Genomic DNA, 14,443 nt, shown 5'->3' on the forward strand with positions numbered 1-14,443 from the left:
CATACTACAAAGTATTATAGTGATGTTATAGTGCAATATTGTAGTCATACTACACAGTATTATAGTGATGTTATAGTACAATATTATAGTGATACTACACAGTATTATAGTGATGTTATAGTGCAATATTGTAGTCATACTACACAGTATTATAGTGATGTTATAGTACAATATTATAGTGATACTACACAGTATTATAGTGATGTTATAGTGCAATATTATAATCATACTACACAGTATTATAGTGATGTTATAGTATAATGTTATAGTGGAACTACACAGTATTATAGTGATGTTATAGTACAATATTATAGTGATACCACACAGTATTATAGTGATGTTATAGTACATGATTATAGTGATATTTTGCAATATAATAGTGATGTTATAGTAAAATATATTATGCAGTACAATATTTATTTAGCGCAGTATTAGAGTGGTATAGTGTAGTATTGGAGTATAGGGTAGTAGTGATTCAGTGAATTCAGTGAACTAAAACTTTCTTATTTATTTAAACACTTCTTAAATGTTCTTAAATGTTACTTTTTTTTTACTAATGTATATTGCTGGATTATTAAATGTACACAAGCTGTCAAATACACACCAACACACATGTACACACACAAGCTTTAGCCAATATGTGTGACACACACACCCTCTATTTGTACATCAGCTGACTTCTGGGAAAACTTTGTTTTTGTTGCTTTTTAAAGCTACTGGGGCGGGTTGTTGCTAAGGGCAGGCAGAAAACTATAGCCAATCACAAGCAATGAGGAAGTAAATGTTACATAACTACAGAGAAGTGGAGCGCACAGTATTTAACCTGGAAGAAGAGAAAGGTGTAGCAGTTTAGAAGAGTCACATTTTCATATTGTTTGTTCTTGCCTTTCCTGTGAGAGATCAGGGTGCACCTCACCAGATGATTTCTCCTACAGCTAAATAATAATAATATGTTTTAAATTCTTTCTAACCAAATCAAAATTTACAGATTATTACATTACATAAATTATCAAAAATTGTTCTTTTTTTTTTCTCTGGGTTATCTGTCTCTCTCTATGGGTCTCTATGGGTGTGTGTGTCTCTGTCTCTGTGAAATTGCTGCAGAGGTAATCCGTTTATCTGCTGCTACTCCCGGGCACCCTACAGGGCGCCCTACTGACCTTCACCTGTCTACTCATATATACAGATTAAAGCATGCTATATTCTTCACCTGCCCATATGTGTAATTATGCCTCTAGTTTCAGTACATCCAAGAAACAAAATATCTTCTTGTTGTGTGTTGGGTTTTCAGAAAGTCTGTATTAGGGTTATGGTTAGTCATTGTCTGTGCTGTTAGTGTTAGTGTTAAGGTACAGGGTGTATGAGTTAGTGTTAAAGTACAGGGTGCATGGGTTAGTGTTAGGATACAGGGTTTAAGTGTTAGTGTTAAGGTACAGGGTGTATGGGATAGTGTTAGGTGTTAGTAGTAGGGTATACAATGTACATGTTTGTGTTAGGGTACAGGGTGTAAGTGTTAGTGTTTCTATTAAAGTGAGTGTTGGAATCTGAGCATGAAGTCATACAGTCACACACTCGTGACAGTGATCTCCTGACTGTTAGCTTGATAGGGTTAATTTAGAATCATATACACACACACAAACAGAGGTTGTCAAGTTGTTTTCTAACCAGGAATGTTGGAAGAGGTTTGTGTAAGCAGCAAGAACCATGCGCTCAACAGAAAAAAAAGTATTAAAAATATATTTAAAAAATATATTCAAACGTACAGTCTGTTCTTTCTAATTATATCGCTTGTCTTCGATACACATGATATCAGTAATAAACCCTGCCAAAAAATTGTGGTCTGTCTCTCTTAAACACACACACGTACACACACGCAAACACACTACACAAACACGCACAGCATTAGAGCTGCCTGATCTTCATGTGTTTCACATATGACAAGAGAGCAGGATGTGAATCAGCTCACATTGCATTTACACAAAATGAGAATGAAAAGAGTGCATCTCAAAAACAAAAGAATTTCCAGTATTATAAACAGAATCACTGAAGCAACATCACAGAGAGAGAGAGAGCGAGAGAGAGAGAGGGATACTCCAAGTGTGAACAGTTTTCCTATATGTCAGTGGGAACTGTGTTCCTATATGGCTGCTGTTATTCCTGTTATTTCCATCCTAATCCATCACTGATATAGGAAAAACTCTCTTTACTTCCTTCTGCCGAGGCTTCAGGTTTCATGCTGTATAAGTCTGATTTGGAGTCAGTTGCATCCACCAAAGCCTCAGATTCACAGATGCATTCAAAGCAAACTCTGATCTGGAGTCAGGTAGGAGGAACAGGATCTAATCTACCAGGAAGTTCTTACAGGGAAAACAGGGATCCTGCATAACACATTCCTAAGCCCAGGCAAATCAGCCACTCCATGGAGAGAGAGAGAGAGAGAGAGAGAGAGAGAAATGGAGAGACAAAGCAACATTTTTATCTACCAGATGTCGACTTTGACACTGGGAAAAAACACTAAGCAAAGCCTACAAAATCCATGATACAGGATTTGTTAAAGTGATGATGACCATAAAGGATATTGTGGTTGTATGTGGACAGAATTGTTATAAATGCCACTGCCACTCAGTAACATTATATATTTGTGCAGGTAAAACAGCCTGTCCTGTGGTGTCACCATTAAATCTAACATAAAATATCAATTCTAGTGGTCTTCATGACCTTTAATGTTTCTCAGTTACAAGTATAATTTCTAAATCAGAAAGTGATTTCTGGCTTCCTGTCTAAACAGGGTTTGTCTTGCTAGTGTTTTCTTTTCTTTGGCTGTCGGAGGTCTTGCCAATCTATTTGTACAGTAAATTGCACAACAGCTTTCATATTTAAGAGGTTTTTATGCTGTGCTGCCACTCAATGGGCATAACCGCAGTGAAGCTCATAAACTGTGATGCCACATGCACACCCTCTATATTAGTGGTATTCAAATCTGGACCTTGCATCCAAATTCAGTCCTGGGACCTTTTCCTCCCTGACCACTAGCTGGATCACTTCACCCTTTGGGTTCCATTACCTCATCTTTTACAAATTAAGCACTACCTAAGACTAAGACTATCTTGAAAATACCTGCCAAAATTAACAATCATATAATGTATTAGTAGGGTTACTTTAGTCAAATTATTGTATTTTCTTACTGCAGTATATATACATCTGAATCATGTTCTTCTGGTGTTTAGATTCAACGTAGTCTGTAGTATTCCTGCAGACAGGCTGGAAAACAGGGAAGGAATTTGTGGCACAGTCCTAAATTGATTGTAAACATATATTTTGTAGCACTTGGCAGCTCTAAATCAGAGCAAATCCCCCCCCCCCCCCCCCAACATGCAGACCCCCACAAGGATTGAGTCTTGGACTTACAGCATTTAGCTGATGCTTTTATCCAAAGCGACTTACAATTATGACAGAGTACAACTTGAGCAATCAAGGGTTAAGTATCTTGCTCAGGGGCCCAACAGTGGCAATTTGGCAATGGTGGGACTTGCACCAGCAACATTCTGATTACAAGTCAAGTAACCTTAACCACTGACCCACTGGATTACTTCTCTTTAACACTTACATGCTCCATGTATACAAATCACTAAACGGGCTAGCTCTTACATCACCAAGAAAATTTCAAGCCTAGTAGACATCTCAGATCAGTGGAGTCTGACATTTTAACCGTCCTTAGAACAAGAACTAAACATGGTGAGTCAACCCTCAGTCACTAAATGCAGCCATTTGAAGTAAACCTCCTGAAGCTGTGAGATGTCCACAGACCGTAACCAGACTGTAATCAGATGGTAATCAGAGAGTAACCATTGTGAGATGTCCGCAGAGTGTAAACAGACTGTAATCAGACAGTAACTAAAAACAGATCTGTTCTCCTTTGCCATTTGGATCAATTAGGATACTGCACAGCTTTTCTACAGTATTGATTTTATGCACTTTATATCTATGAATTTAAATTTTATTCAACTTCTATTTATTAATAAAAGTAGATTTTTACTCACTATTTTAGTTAACTTTATTTCTATTTTAATAATTTATTCTCTTCTCATTCTTATATTTCTGTATGTAATTGTTTTTTTTATTATTTAAAAGAATTTTTCTGTAACCTTATTTTAACAAAAATTTCAAAGTGATAGATCTCAGGATGTAATAAGATTTATTATTTAAACTTTTTTAATGTTTGTGTAAAAAATTTGAAAAGTGCTTTACAGATCAACCTGCCTTTCCTTGCCCTAATTCACCCAACTCAATTTAGCAGCTCGTTACCAAGGAATTTATGTGCAGGACAAACACCAGGACGGAGTTAGATCTCCTGTCTCGGTGTGGTGGAGGGGTAGGATTAGGGTTAGAGCAAAATTGAGCAAAAGAAAAGAAAAGAAAAATAGTGTTATATAACAGTTCGTGGTTTATCTGCACGTCTGCAATGTGTACAAGTTCCTGCTTCTGAGTTTCATGGAAGTACCTCTCTGATTCAGAGAGTGAGTGACAAAGTGAGAGAGCGAGAGAGAGTGAAAGAGAGAGGCGGATGCTGTGGTTGACATATAGGTGAGCTATTCATGAGATATAAGCTATGATCACATTATATGCCTTAATGCTCAGTTCAGGGTTGTTGTCATTATCTTGCACAGGTTTTTGCTATTATTGTTAACACTAAGTGACATATAACTGGGTTTGGACTAAGTGATATATATATATATATATATATGTTTGTGTGTGTGTGTGTGTGAGACATCAGTATAAACAGACCAGTGCACTGAAATGACCCACATACACATATTTAGCCACAAAAACAGCAATGTCATGCATGACCTCAATATGCATTATGCAGCTACAAAAACAGGTCTGTGACTGCATCAGTGAAACAGCACAACAACGGGGTCGTTATGCCAGTCTTCACTGGGTTAGGGTTAGCTGTGGAGGTTGGCTAGGTTCATCAGCTGTTGAGGATCCAGGTGAGAAAGTGAAAGGTCAAAGGGCAGAGGTGATGGTTTAGCAGGTTGAGGAATGTGGGGAGGCTTGTGGGTGCAGCAAAAGAGGCTGCAGTAGAACAACTGGGTCATCACACGGTCACAGAGTTTTGGATTTACCATGGTTTATAACAATCAGACCCATGAGCAAATATGGCAAAAAAACGAAGTCACCAATAGAATTTTAAAATATTTTATGTAAATCCTGTTATTACCAAATGTGTGTTTGCTTTGTCTTGTGCTGACCTTGAAGATCTGAAGCTAGATGTGCCCACACTCAACACAAAGGCCGCCTCCTCCAGCTTCCCGGCTTGGTTGTAGAGAGATGTGAAACATCGCACTGCTGCTACACTTTAGCATGTGGTTTCATTGCACTGTAAGCAAATGCAACATCAGCATTCTGCTGTAACTTTCACAAGATGGCAGCCTGTATCCCAGTGACAGAACTGATACTCTACAACCTGTATCCCAGCAACAGCACTGACACTACAGCCTGAATCCCAGCAATAGCATACATTGCATGTACAGGATGTAGGGTGCAACCTAGTTTAATACAAATGCGTGGTAATTTTGCCTTTGTGTGTTTGTGGTTGTGCCCACTACACTGATCTGTAGTTTAAAGGTTAAGAAAAAGAAAATGAAAGAATGTGGTGGAATTCCCTCAGAGAAACACTTTCCCTGATTCATTCTCCAATGAGGAATTACCCCAACATCTCTCCATGCAGCCAACAGATGTAGAGACTCTTCAGACATGGTTGATCATCAGAGGTTCTTCAGACATGATTGATCATCAGAGGGTCATCAGATATCGCTGATCATCAGATAGTAATCAAGATCAAATGAAAATCTATTTATATAAACGCTTTTTATAACAGATGTCACAAAGCAGCTTTACAAATGTCCAAGTCCAAGCCCCCAACAAGCAAGCCGAGGGCAATATTGGCTAGGAAAAACAGAGCATGCAGAAGAAACCTTGAGAGGAACCAAGACTCAAAGGGGGGTGGGGGGCATCCTTCTCTGGCCAACAATGGTCACCACCATAATTTTAAGAGAAAAAAAATGTTTCAAAAAGAAGCAATTAATGTCTAGTCCAACTTTCTAGTGGTCCTAGTTTTGTACCGATGGTGTGCACGTGTCCGAGACCCATCCTGCAAGAGAACATCCATTAAGGGCAATGGAGAAGTAGTCGGCTGGGTAGAGGTTTGGTAGGCTACAGCAGGGGACATCAGGACGTGTCAACAAACTTGAGTGACAAAAGAGAGGTGAAGTGACAGCATCATAACATCCCAGTTTACCATAACTCTCAATACCCATGGACCCCCAGATCTACACCTTTACCCAAGATGGGAAGTAGTTAATAAAATGCCTGACTGCACAGATAGGTCTTCAGTCTAGCCTTAAATATTTGGACTGTGTCAATCTCGAACATTTACAGGAAGGTTATTCCATAGAGTGGGAGCTTGATAGGAAAAGGCTCTGCCACCTGCAGTAGATTTTCTTATTATTGGCACCAGTAAAGAGCCTGCACCTTTTGACCTAAGCAAATGTGGTGCGTCATAATGCACTAAGAGTTCTAAGTGTGTAAACGTATTCTGAGTGTGTAAATGTATTCTTAATGTGCAACACATTCTGAGTTCCCACAAACAAAGCTCAGACCACACAGCTCCTCTCATTGCTCACGAGCATGAAGTTTGGACTCAGTCCATCTCTGTGCGTTTTGTAGCCAAAGGACTGGGGTTAGCCGTACATTTGTTAAGCATTCACTCTGGTGTAAATAACTCACTGCATGTCTCACTAACAATCTAGGGTGGCAGAATTCACAGCATTCCAAGCATTATTTTTGATTCAGTCTTATACTCCTACATTTCCTATTCTCTCTGCCTCACACACATGCACACCCAAACTCACACCTCAGTTAAGACAAAGGGTTGTGATGTGGTTGCTATGAGACAGGACCTGATAAATTCAGTCCATACCAGTGAGTTACTCAAAACAAAATCCCAACTGCACCCAACAGCAAAGTCACACTTCCTTCTTGTTCAGTTTCAGCACTTGCATCACAGTAGACAGGAATGTAACTGCAGTCACAACCCTAACCACTAATCCCAACCTCTAACCCCTAACAACTAAAAATTACTTTATTACTAAAACAATTATGTTACTAAAAATCTAAAATGTATCATCCACCAAACAAATTAAAGCGCCTTGCTTGTAATCTAATCTAACAGCATAAACATTGGAATCTTCTCATATTGTACTATGCATTTATGTCCACTGAACACACCCACCCGTGTCCATTTACAGTCTGAAACATGTACATACACACCCCTGATCTTTGGACACACCAAGACAGGGCATTTAACATAGCCAATAATAGAGCATAATCTGTTTAAACTCAGCACTATAGTCTGTTACACAACTACCCCGTGGTACAGCATTCATTCAAACACACCGAGAACTGCAAGATCACAAACACCTCACTAGGGCACTGACTGAAATTTGACAGTTCTGACAACTGATCTTTTCCGAGAAAAGTATTGTCTGCAGAAAAAAGGTTCAGGTCTAGGGTTAAGGTTAGATCAGCAAAATCTAACAAAATCAAGCTTGAAGTTCATTTATTCCTGGCTGCCTTTGTAAAGAATGTCTGCCTCTCTCTGTAACAAACACAAAGTTAACTAGCCCCAACCCTAACCCACCCTGTGGCCTAACCTGGGACTCAGTATGCTTGCAGTCCAACTAATCAAATGATGCTAATAAAGCTCCTGCAGGTCACCTGATAGAGCAGGTAGAACAAGGTGCATGTAACACCATGGGTTCTATTTTCAGGGAGCATACATGCCATCATACTGATAAATATATCTAAGTTCTTCTGGATATGAGTGCCTGCTAAATGCTGTAAATGTTTATTAAAGCTCAAGAAAGCACAGCTAACAGTTTTGCTAAACTAACATTAATGGGCTGATGTCAATACTGCTGATCCTGGGTAGTGCTGTCACTACTGCTGCAGTGAGCAACAGCACTTCCCTCCTCCCCATCAGCCCAGACTAAAGGATTAAGGTTAACCCTAGACAAGAGTCTGCAGTGCAGTTTTAGGGTTTAGTGTTGGTGTTTAGTGCTAACAGTCCAGTGTTATGGTGCAGTATTAGGGCTCAGTGTTAAGGTCTAATGTTAGGGTTAACAGTGCAGTGTGCCACACATGCTGTTAGTGGAATGTTCCTGACCAGCCACGTCAGTCAGCTGACCTGAATCTGCTTAGCTCATTTCATCCAGCTGTATAACAGGAAGCAAGAGAGACCTAGAAATTGCTGCATCAGCCTGGACAAACAGCACCAGACGATATCCAGAATCAGATGATCTCAATGACTCAGTCACAGAGGATCTGCAATCAAGTCTCAACACCAAAAACCCCTCTCTTCTGAGGACTGTTAGGACTTACTAAATAGGATTCATGAAGGACACAAACATGAAAAAAGGAGAGTAGAAGAGATAAAGGGAATAAACAATTCATTAATAAAAGAAGAAAACACCAAAAGCCTAAATAACACTAATATAATCAAGACATTTCCTAGTAGTGAACCTTTAAACTTTGTGGCAGTAAACATGTGTTAGGGTTCAGGAGGGAGGCAGGAGGCAACATGCTGAGCTTCTCTCCGTCAGGTTAGAGGAACTCCCACAGGAGGACTGGGGTGATGCACACTGGGTTAGATGAGTGTGCTCACCTGCACCTTCAACAGTATTTGATGTAGGCAAACTGCACATAGAATGTAAAGTAATATTCAGTATTTGTATGGAGGTCTAATTTTATTTTAAGCATTACACAATATAGCATTATACTACCACAAGTTTGCCAATATAGGGTCATCTCAATATAGCACCACCATATTTCTTTCATCTTTTAATACAAGCTTCCTTTACTGTCAACATGCCATGCGTTGTAGGCATTGGTTCATGTGGATCATTGAGTTGTGTAGGAAGTTTGCTATAGAAAACCTTTGGTACAGCCCAAACAGAAGTAACTAAATTGTTAAACTTCAGTACATTAAGAAAGCCTCAGGTGCTGGAATTATTTGTATATTAATATAAAATTAAGTAGCAGTGTTCAGCTCTGCATTTAACCACACCTCTGCCCTTCATGCATTTAGCTCCATTTTGGCTTCTCAAACTAAGCCAGTTTTTCCACCTCAATATGCAGAGTCCAGATATGTTAAATTTAGCCAGATAAAGAACACACAAAATGAACTCGTACATCACTCCCAACATTCGGTGAAGAAAGATTTATTTAAAAAAATATAACTTTTAAAACTGGAGACTGTAGAGATTCAGTGGAGCACAGCATGTGGCTTTGCTGCTGAACAACTCTGTAGATGGATGGACATCTGTCTCAAACACCAGTCATCAATTACCCAACGAGCTACATCAGTGGCATCCTCATGACACTCACTGAAGACCATGTTCTGGTCCTACATGCATATAGCCACATGAGCATCATGACAGTGATGCTGTTTAAAAAAAAGAAAAAAAAAAAGAGGCCAAAACAAGACCAAGTGTCTCCTGGGATTGGGACAAACTCTGTCCAGTCAACTGTGCTACAGGCCTATCACTGTACACAGAGCTTCACAATAAGCCCAGTGTGGTTAGGGTGCATAGGCGTGTGATGGTAGCCATGTTGAGTCATCAGGTACAGCACCCCATCTTCATATCAGGAGAGCTAGCCCCACCCCATCTTCACCTCATCAGGAGAGCTAGCCCTGCCCCAAGACCAGCAAATCCTGCCACTGCCATCAAAGCATTCCGAACCACAGACTCTGGATCCTCCACTTGGAAAAATTCTTTAAAGCCATCCTGCAACACACAACAGAACACACATTACACTACTGACACCTCCCACTACTACAAGTCACACAAGCAGTGTTGACCACCTAAAGCTAATGAAAGCTGCATGCTTGAGACTGAATGTGCACACAAGAAAGAAAGTGAGGGTAATGAAGCAAAAGAGGGAGAGTGAATGACAGACCTGAGATCTGTCTCAAATCACATACATGTGCTCCTCACACTAATCCACTACATCCAGTCTAAGGACATGGGTTAGGGTGTGACTTCTCAGCACTGAGTGGATACACCAGAGGAGTCCAAGTAACCCCTAGAACCTGCAGCAGGGCTCCTGGCTTGTTCCAGTTTAGCATAGTGTGGAGCTCAAAAATAAACAAAACCAAACCCACCCCGAACCATGTCCAATAAGTCCGTGTCCCACATGAATACCAGGTGAGATGGTGTCCATCTGGGGCTGCTGCACTCACCCAGGACTTGTTGTTGAGGAGCCATTCATGCTGGTAGGTGGTGAGGTAGGATGAGATGCGATGGGCTACGGTGTCGACACAGTGATCTCTCCCACTCTCCTTCAGGCTCTCACACAGCACCGCACCAAATGCCACCAGGCTGGCCACACGGCCCCAGTTAGTCATGCCGTCACTGAACATGCTCTTGGCCACAGTGCTCACAACCTCCAGGTCGTCACTCTGCTCCTCCATCTGCAGCTTCTGTACCATACCTAACAGACCATCACCAATCAATACAGCACAATCAATAAAACAGAAGCAATCATTCCTATACACCAATACCTTCAAAATAAGCCACCATAACCCTTCATAAATATTTCATACATCAGTAACTGTCAGTACATGTTCCCTTGTCAATTTTAATCAAACGGTATATTTCAAAAGATACTGATCTATTTTGAGGTTACTACTTTATTGATGGGATTAAGTTCTGACAACACAGAAGAGGCCTTGTTTCAGCCACTGCTGTTTTTATTCAATTCATGCAAGAGCTGCATTTTAATTCACCTCAGACGCAATGCACACAATCATATCGCTACTCAGCCAGCAACAAACTGACTACCACCTTTGATAAGATAAGCACATTAACAGAACGATGAGATTAGTGAAGAGCATGCAGCCTTTGCCTAGAGGGCATCTAAACCTGCACAGGTAGACTAGCCTCCTGAGATGAGAATCTTGCTGATTAAACATCCCTTACTCAAGCTCAAACAAATGACCTGGTAAATAGGTCAACTACCTTAAAACAGGAAAACAAGTCAGTCAATCTTGGTAGGAGTGCTTGAGGTGGAATACCTTCCACAAGAGGAAAACTAAACAATGTCGCGTTTTAGTGGAAAACGTAGTAGCTTTACATCGTGTCTTTGGCAAAGGACCGAAGCACGGAGGTGGAGCCGATACCGGATAAACTGGTCAGCTCAGCTTTAAGAATTCTAACCTGGAAATACCTACCGAAGTTCACACGTTTCTCTGGAAGGGTGGAACGAGACGAACTCGACAGAGAGGCGGAACCAGGCTACGGTAAACCAATTCAGTACAGCCACCCGGTACGAGTTAGTTGGGCAGCTAAAGGACTATAGGCATTGTGGGTATAACCCTGTAAAGCTAAGGCGGAACAGTTCCGGTGAATTTCAGTGCATTTTCCGCTAATGCGACACATGCTTGGTTTGTCGCTGATAAGCGTGTGGTGGCGCCTCTTCCAGGAATCGCCTTAAAAAGACGAAGCTGCGGTTCTAGTAAAACCGTGACGCACATTTACTGCAGCGGGCCGCTATAGAAAGAGCCGACGGATGAAGCGACTCAGGACTGTCGAGCTAACCTAGCTCAGCTATGGGCGGAAGTCAAACCAAACTCCCTGTAACATTAGTCAACCAACCATGGTGACCAAGTAGATATCGACCTAGTAACTGCAATGCTACAAGTCACTTAACTACACACACGATGACGGTAATAAAACAAAAGTTCAACCAATGAAGGTTAAAGCCCACCATGTTTAAAGCTCATTACGTGGAGCTCCTCTGTTCCTCTGGGATATTTAGCGAGGGTTAGATAGCTAGCCAGAAAAATGAAGTTTATTGAAATACTTTACCATTATATGCAATCCGGTGCTTACAGATCACATCGCCCACGACCCTCGTAAGCGTGGGCAGAGCGCTGAGTTTAGTCCTCCTGTGCGGAAGTCCTGTGTAAGTCCGATAAAAGTATCCGAGAAGCTCCCGAGTCTCCGCGTCCAGATCAGACCTGAAGTCCGGGAGAGTCTCCTGGGAGTCGGGGGAAGTGGGCAGAGAGCCGTCTGCGTTTGAAGACTGAGGGAACCGGGTGTCGAGTGTCAAGCCTCTACCGTGCCTGGCGGGTTTGAGGGGCCACCCATCCGTGTCCTCCGCGCATCCGTCCAGCTCGTCCTCCGCCGCCATTGTGGGACGCACCCCGAGGACGAAGCTGTCCTTCACTCCGTGTTGAGCCCCGTTACACAGCAGCCCTATCGCTGTCGTGCGCTTCATCGTCGTCATACTCATGTTGGTAGCCGACTAGTTAGCTGATATTGTTGTGTGAAGAGAGATTAAAGGCAGGTCTTAGAGACCCAGACTAACAGACACCTAGCCAACCCCGACGACACTCCTACCGAGTGAAGCGGAAGAGCTGCCTAGTGCGTCACTTATAAATCATTCAGCGTGATGACGTAAGGACGACCGGAAAACCAAACTGTTCTTTCCACACTATACTGACATGTATCGGTTCTGGTGTAGCAGTGCATCTTTACGGAGCGTCTCTACTTCTCTAGTGCTGTGGAGAGGTTTAGACACCCAGACACAATGGCACAACGAAATGTTCATCGAATTCTTGTTTGTTTTCTTGTGTATAAAAGAAAAAGAAAATAGTATTTTAATGTTTCCTTAATTTCCGATTCAGTGCATGAATCAAAGATAAGGGGTTGTTTTTTCGTTTTTCTATTTGAGGATTAGAAACGAAAAACCAATTAACAAAAGGTACACGGACCAAAGAGCAAGCATCATTTGTTATTTCCATTTGCTAATTCTCATTTTTCATTTTCCGTTTACACACCTGACTCAGTCACATACCTGGTTCAATCACACGACTGATTTAGTCACACACCTCTACCACTCATCCAGTGTTTCACCTAACCACATCATTCAAGGGACACACAAAAATTATATTTATTAGCTGACTATGATCAGAACCAGAGCCAGAAACCAGAACCAGAATAGGCAGATGGTCAAAATCATTCGACTGAGACCTGTAGTCCTGATCTTTATCTACTTCCACTCATGCAGTCCACACACACACGATCCCACTCACATGCAGTGCTCCACTCCTGGACACACCTACCACTCGTATGACTGGAGTCACCTGTATACTGAATCCATAAGACGTGGACTTTGACTACGACCGTTGGACCAAACGCTCTGCCAACAGGCTTCAGAAATGTTTCTTCTGCATTAAAGTTACTCAGATTATCTATAGCCTTCTGTGATTCAAGATTCTTCAATTTCCTTATTCCTGGAAATTATTTACATATTTCCTCCCTCAATAACCTAACCATCTTAGAGGACGTTGGACTTGACTTGGATATGAGAGAGGTTGATTTAGACTCAAATTCTCTTAGTACGTCACTACCCTAGAGTTAACCCTAGTACGTCAACACTGCTGGTTCTATACAGGCTGGAAATACACATATATCTTGACACACCATAATTTTACTATTTTAGTGATACAGTTTACGTAATTTTCTGTGTTTAGAGAAAAAGCCCTGCTACTGTAGTTAGTTCTTTATCTTGAGTCTACCTTCTACCTATTAACATTCAGTTCATAGCATTATGTGTTTAGAATTTGGCCTTGAGTTTACAACGTTCTGTGTTTAGGGGAAGTGTAAGATGAAATGCTATAACTCCAGTTTGTTGCATACTTCCTGAAGGTTATTGTTTGCAGTGGTTTTATAATGAGTACAATACTCCCCTCTAGTGGTCTGATAAATAAGTTGCATGTGAGTACATTTTATACTACTACTACTAACGATAGTAAATATATCATATAAGGCCTAGGACAAAGGACCTTGCAATATATAAAGTTGTTTTGATACCTTTACTCAAAGACCTGGGAACATAGCTCAGAATTATTGATATGCTGGGACTACAGACTCTGTCCGATGCTTTAAACAAACTCTTTAGCTCAGTCAAAATGATGGCGACTGCTTATCTATGGTCTTCTGTCTGGAACACACAACCCAATTTAGTGAATTACACTCTTCATCTTTTGTAAGATTTCTGCTATGCCTTTGGTGACATTCCCTCAAAACTGCAAGTGTTTTAAGGGCACATTCTATCAAGTGTTACTTGCAATTGTATTATGGGGGAATGTTTTCATCACATAGCCATTTAGCAGTGATGGTAGCCAAAATCTGTTTACTATGCAAGATAAGACTGAAGGAGTTCTGATTCTGGCATAAAGATCCAAAGACTCCCAGGTGGAGTTCTGAATAGTCTGTGCCTCTAGTATTCTTTCTAGACTAGATCAAATAACTAATATCAACTAACCCTAACCGAATCCCAAACCCTAACCCAGACTCAACTAACCCTAATCCAA

General features: G+C 41.0%; 1 protein-coding gene across 1 annotated transcript; it reads right to left on the reverse strand.

Annotated features, from left to right (window-relative positions):
- Nucleotides 1-9,253: 9,253 nt before the first annotated feature.
- mcl1a (MCL1 apoptosis regulator, BCL2 family member a) lies at nt 9,254-12,484 on the reverse strand. Its single transcript, XM_027030183.2, has 3 exons — nt 11,931-12,484; nt 10,304-10,554; nt 9,254-9,848 (listed from the first exon to the last, which is right to left on the reverse strand). Exons 1-3 carry the CDS (start codon nt 12,355-12,357, stop codon nt 9,732-9,734), a joined length of 795 nt encoding a protein of 264 aa, XP_026885984.1. The 5' UTR covers nt 12,358-12,484; the 3' UTR covers nt 9,254-9,731.
- Nucleotides 12,485-14,443: the final 1,959 nt, after the last annotated feature.

This window comes from Electrophorus electricus, chromosome 2, assembly GCF_013358815.1.
Source record: "Electrophorus electricus isolate fEleEle1 chromosome 2, fEleEle1.pri, whole genome shotgun sequence".
Lineage (NCBI taxonomy): Eukaryota > Metazoa > Chordata > Actinopteri > Gymnotiformes > Gymnotidae > Electrophorus > Electrophorus electricus.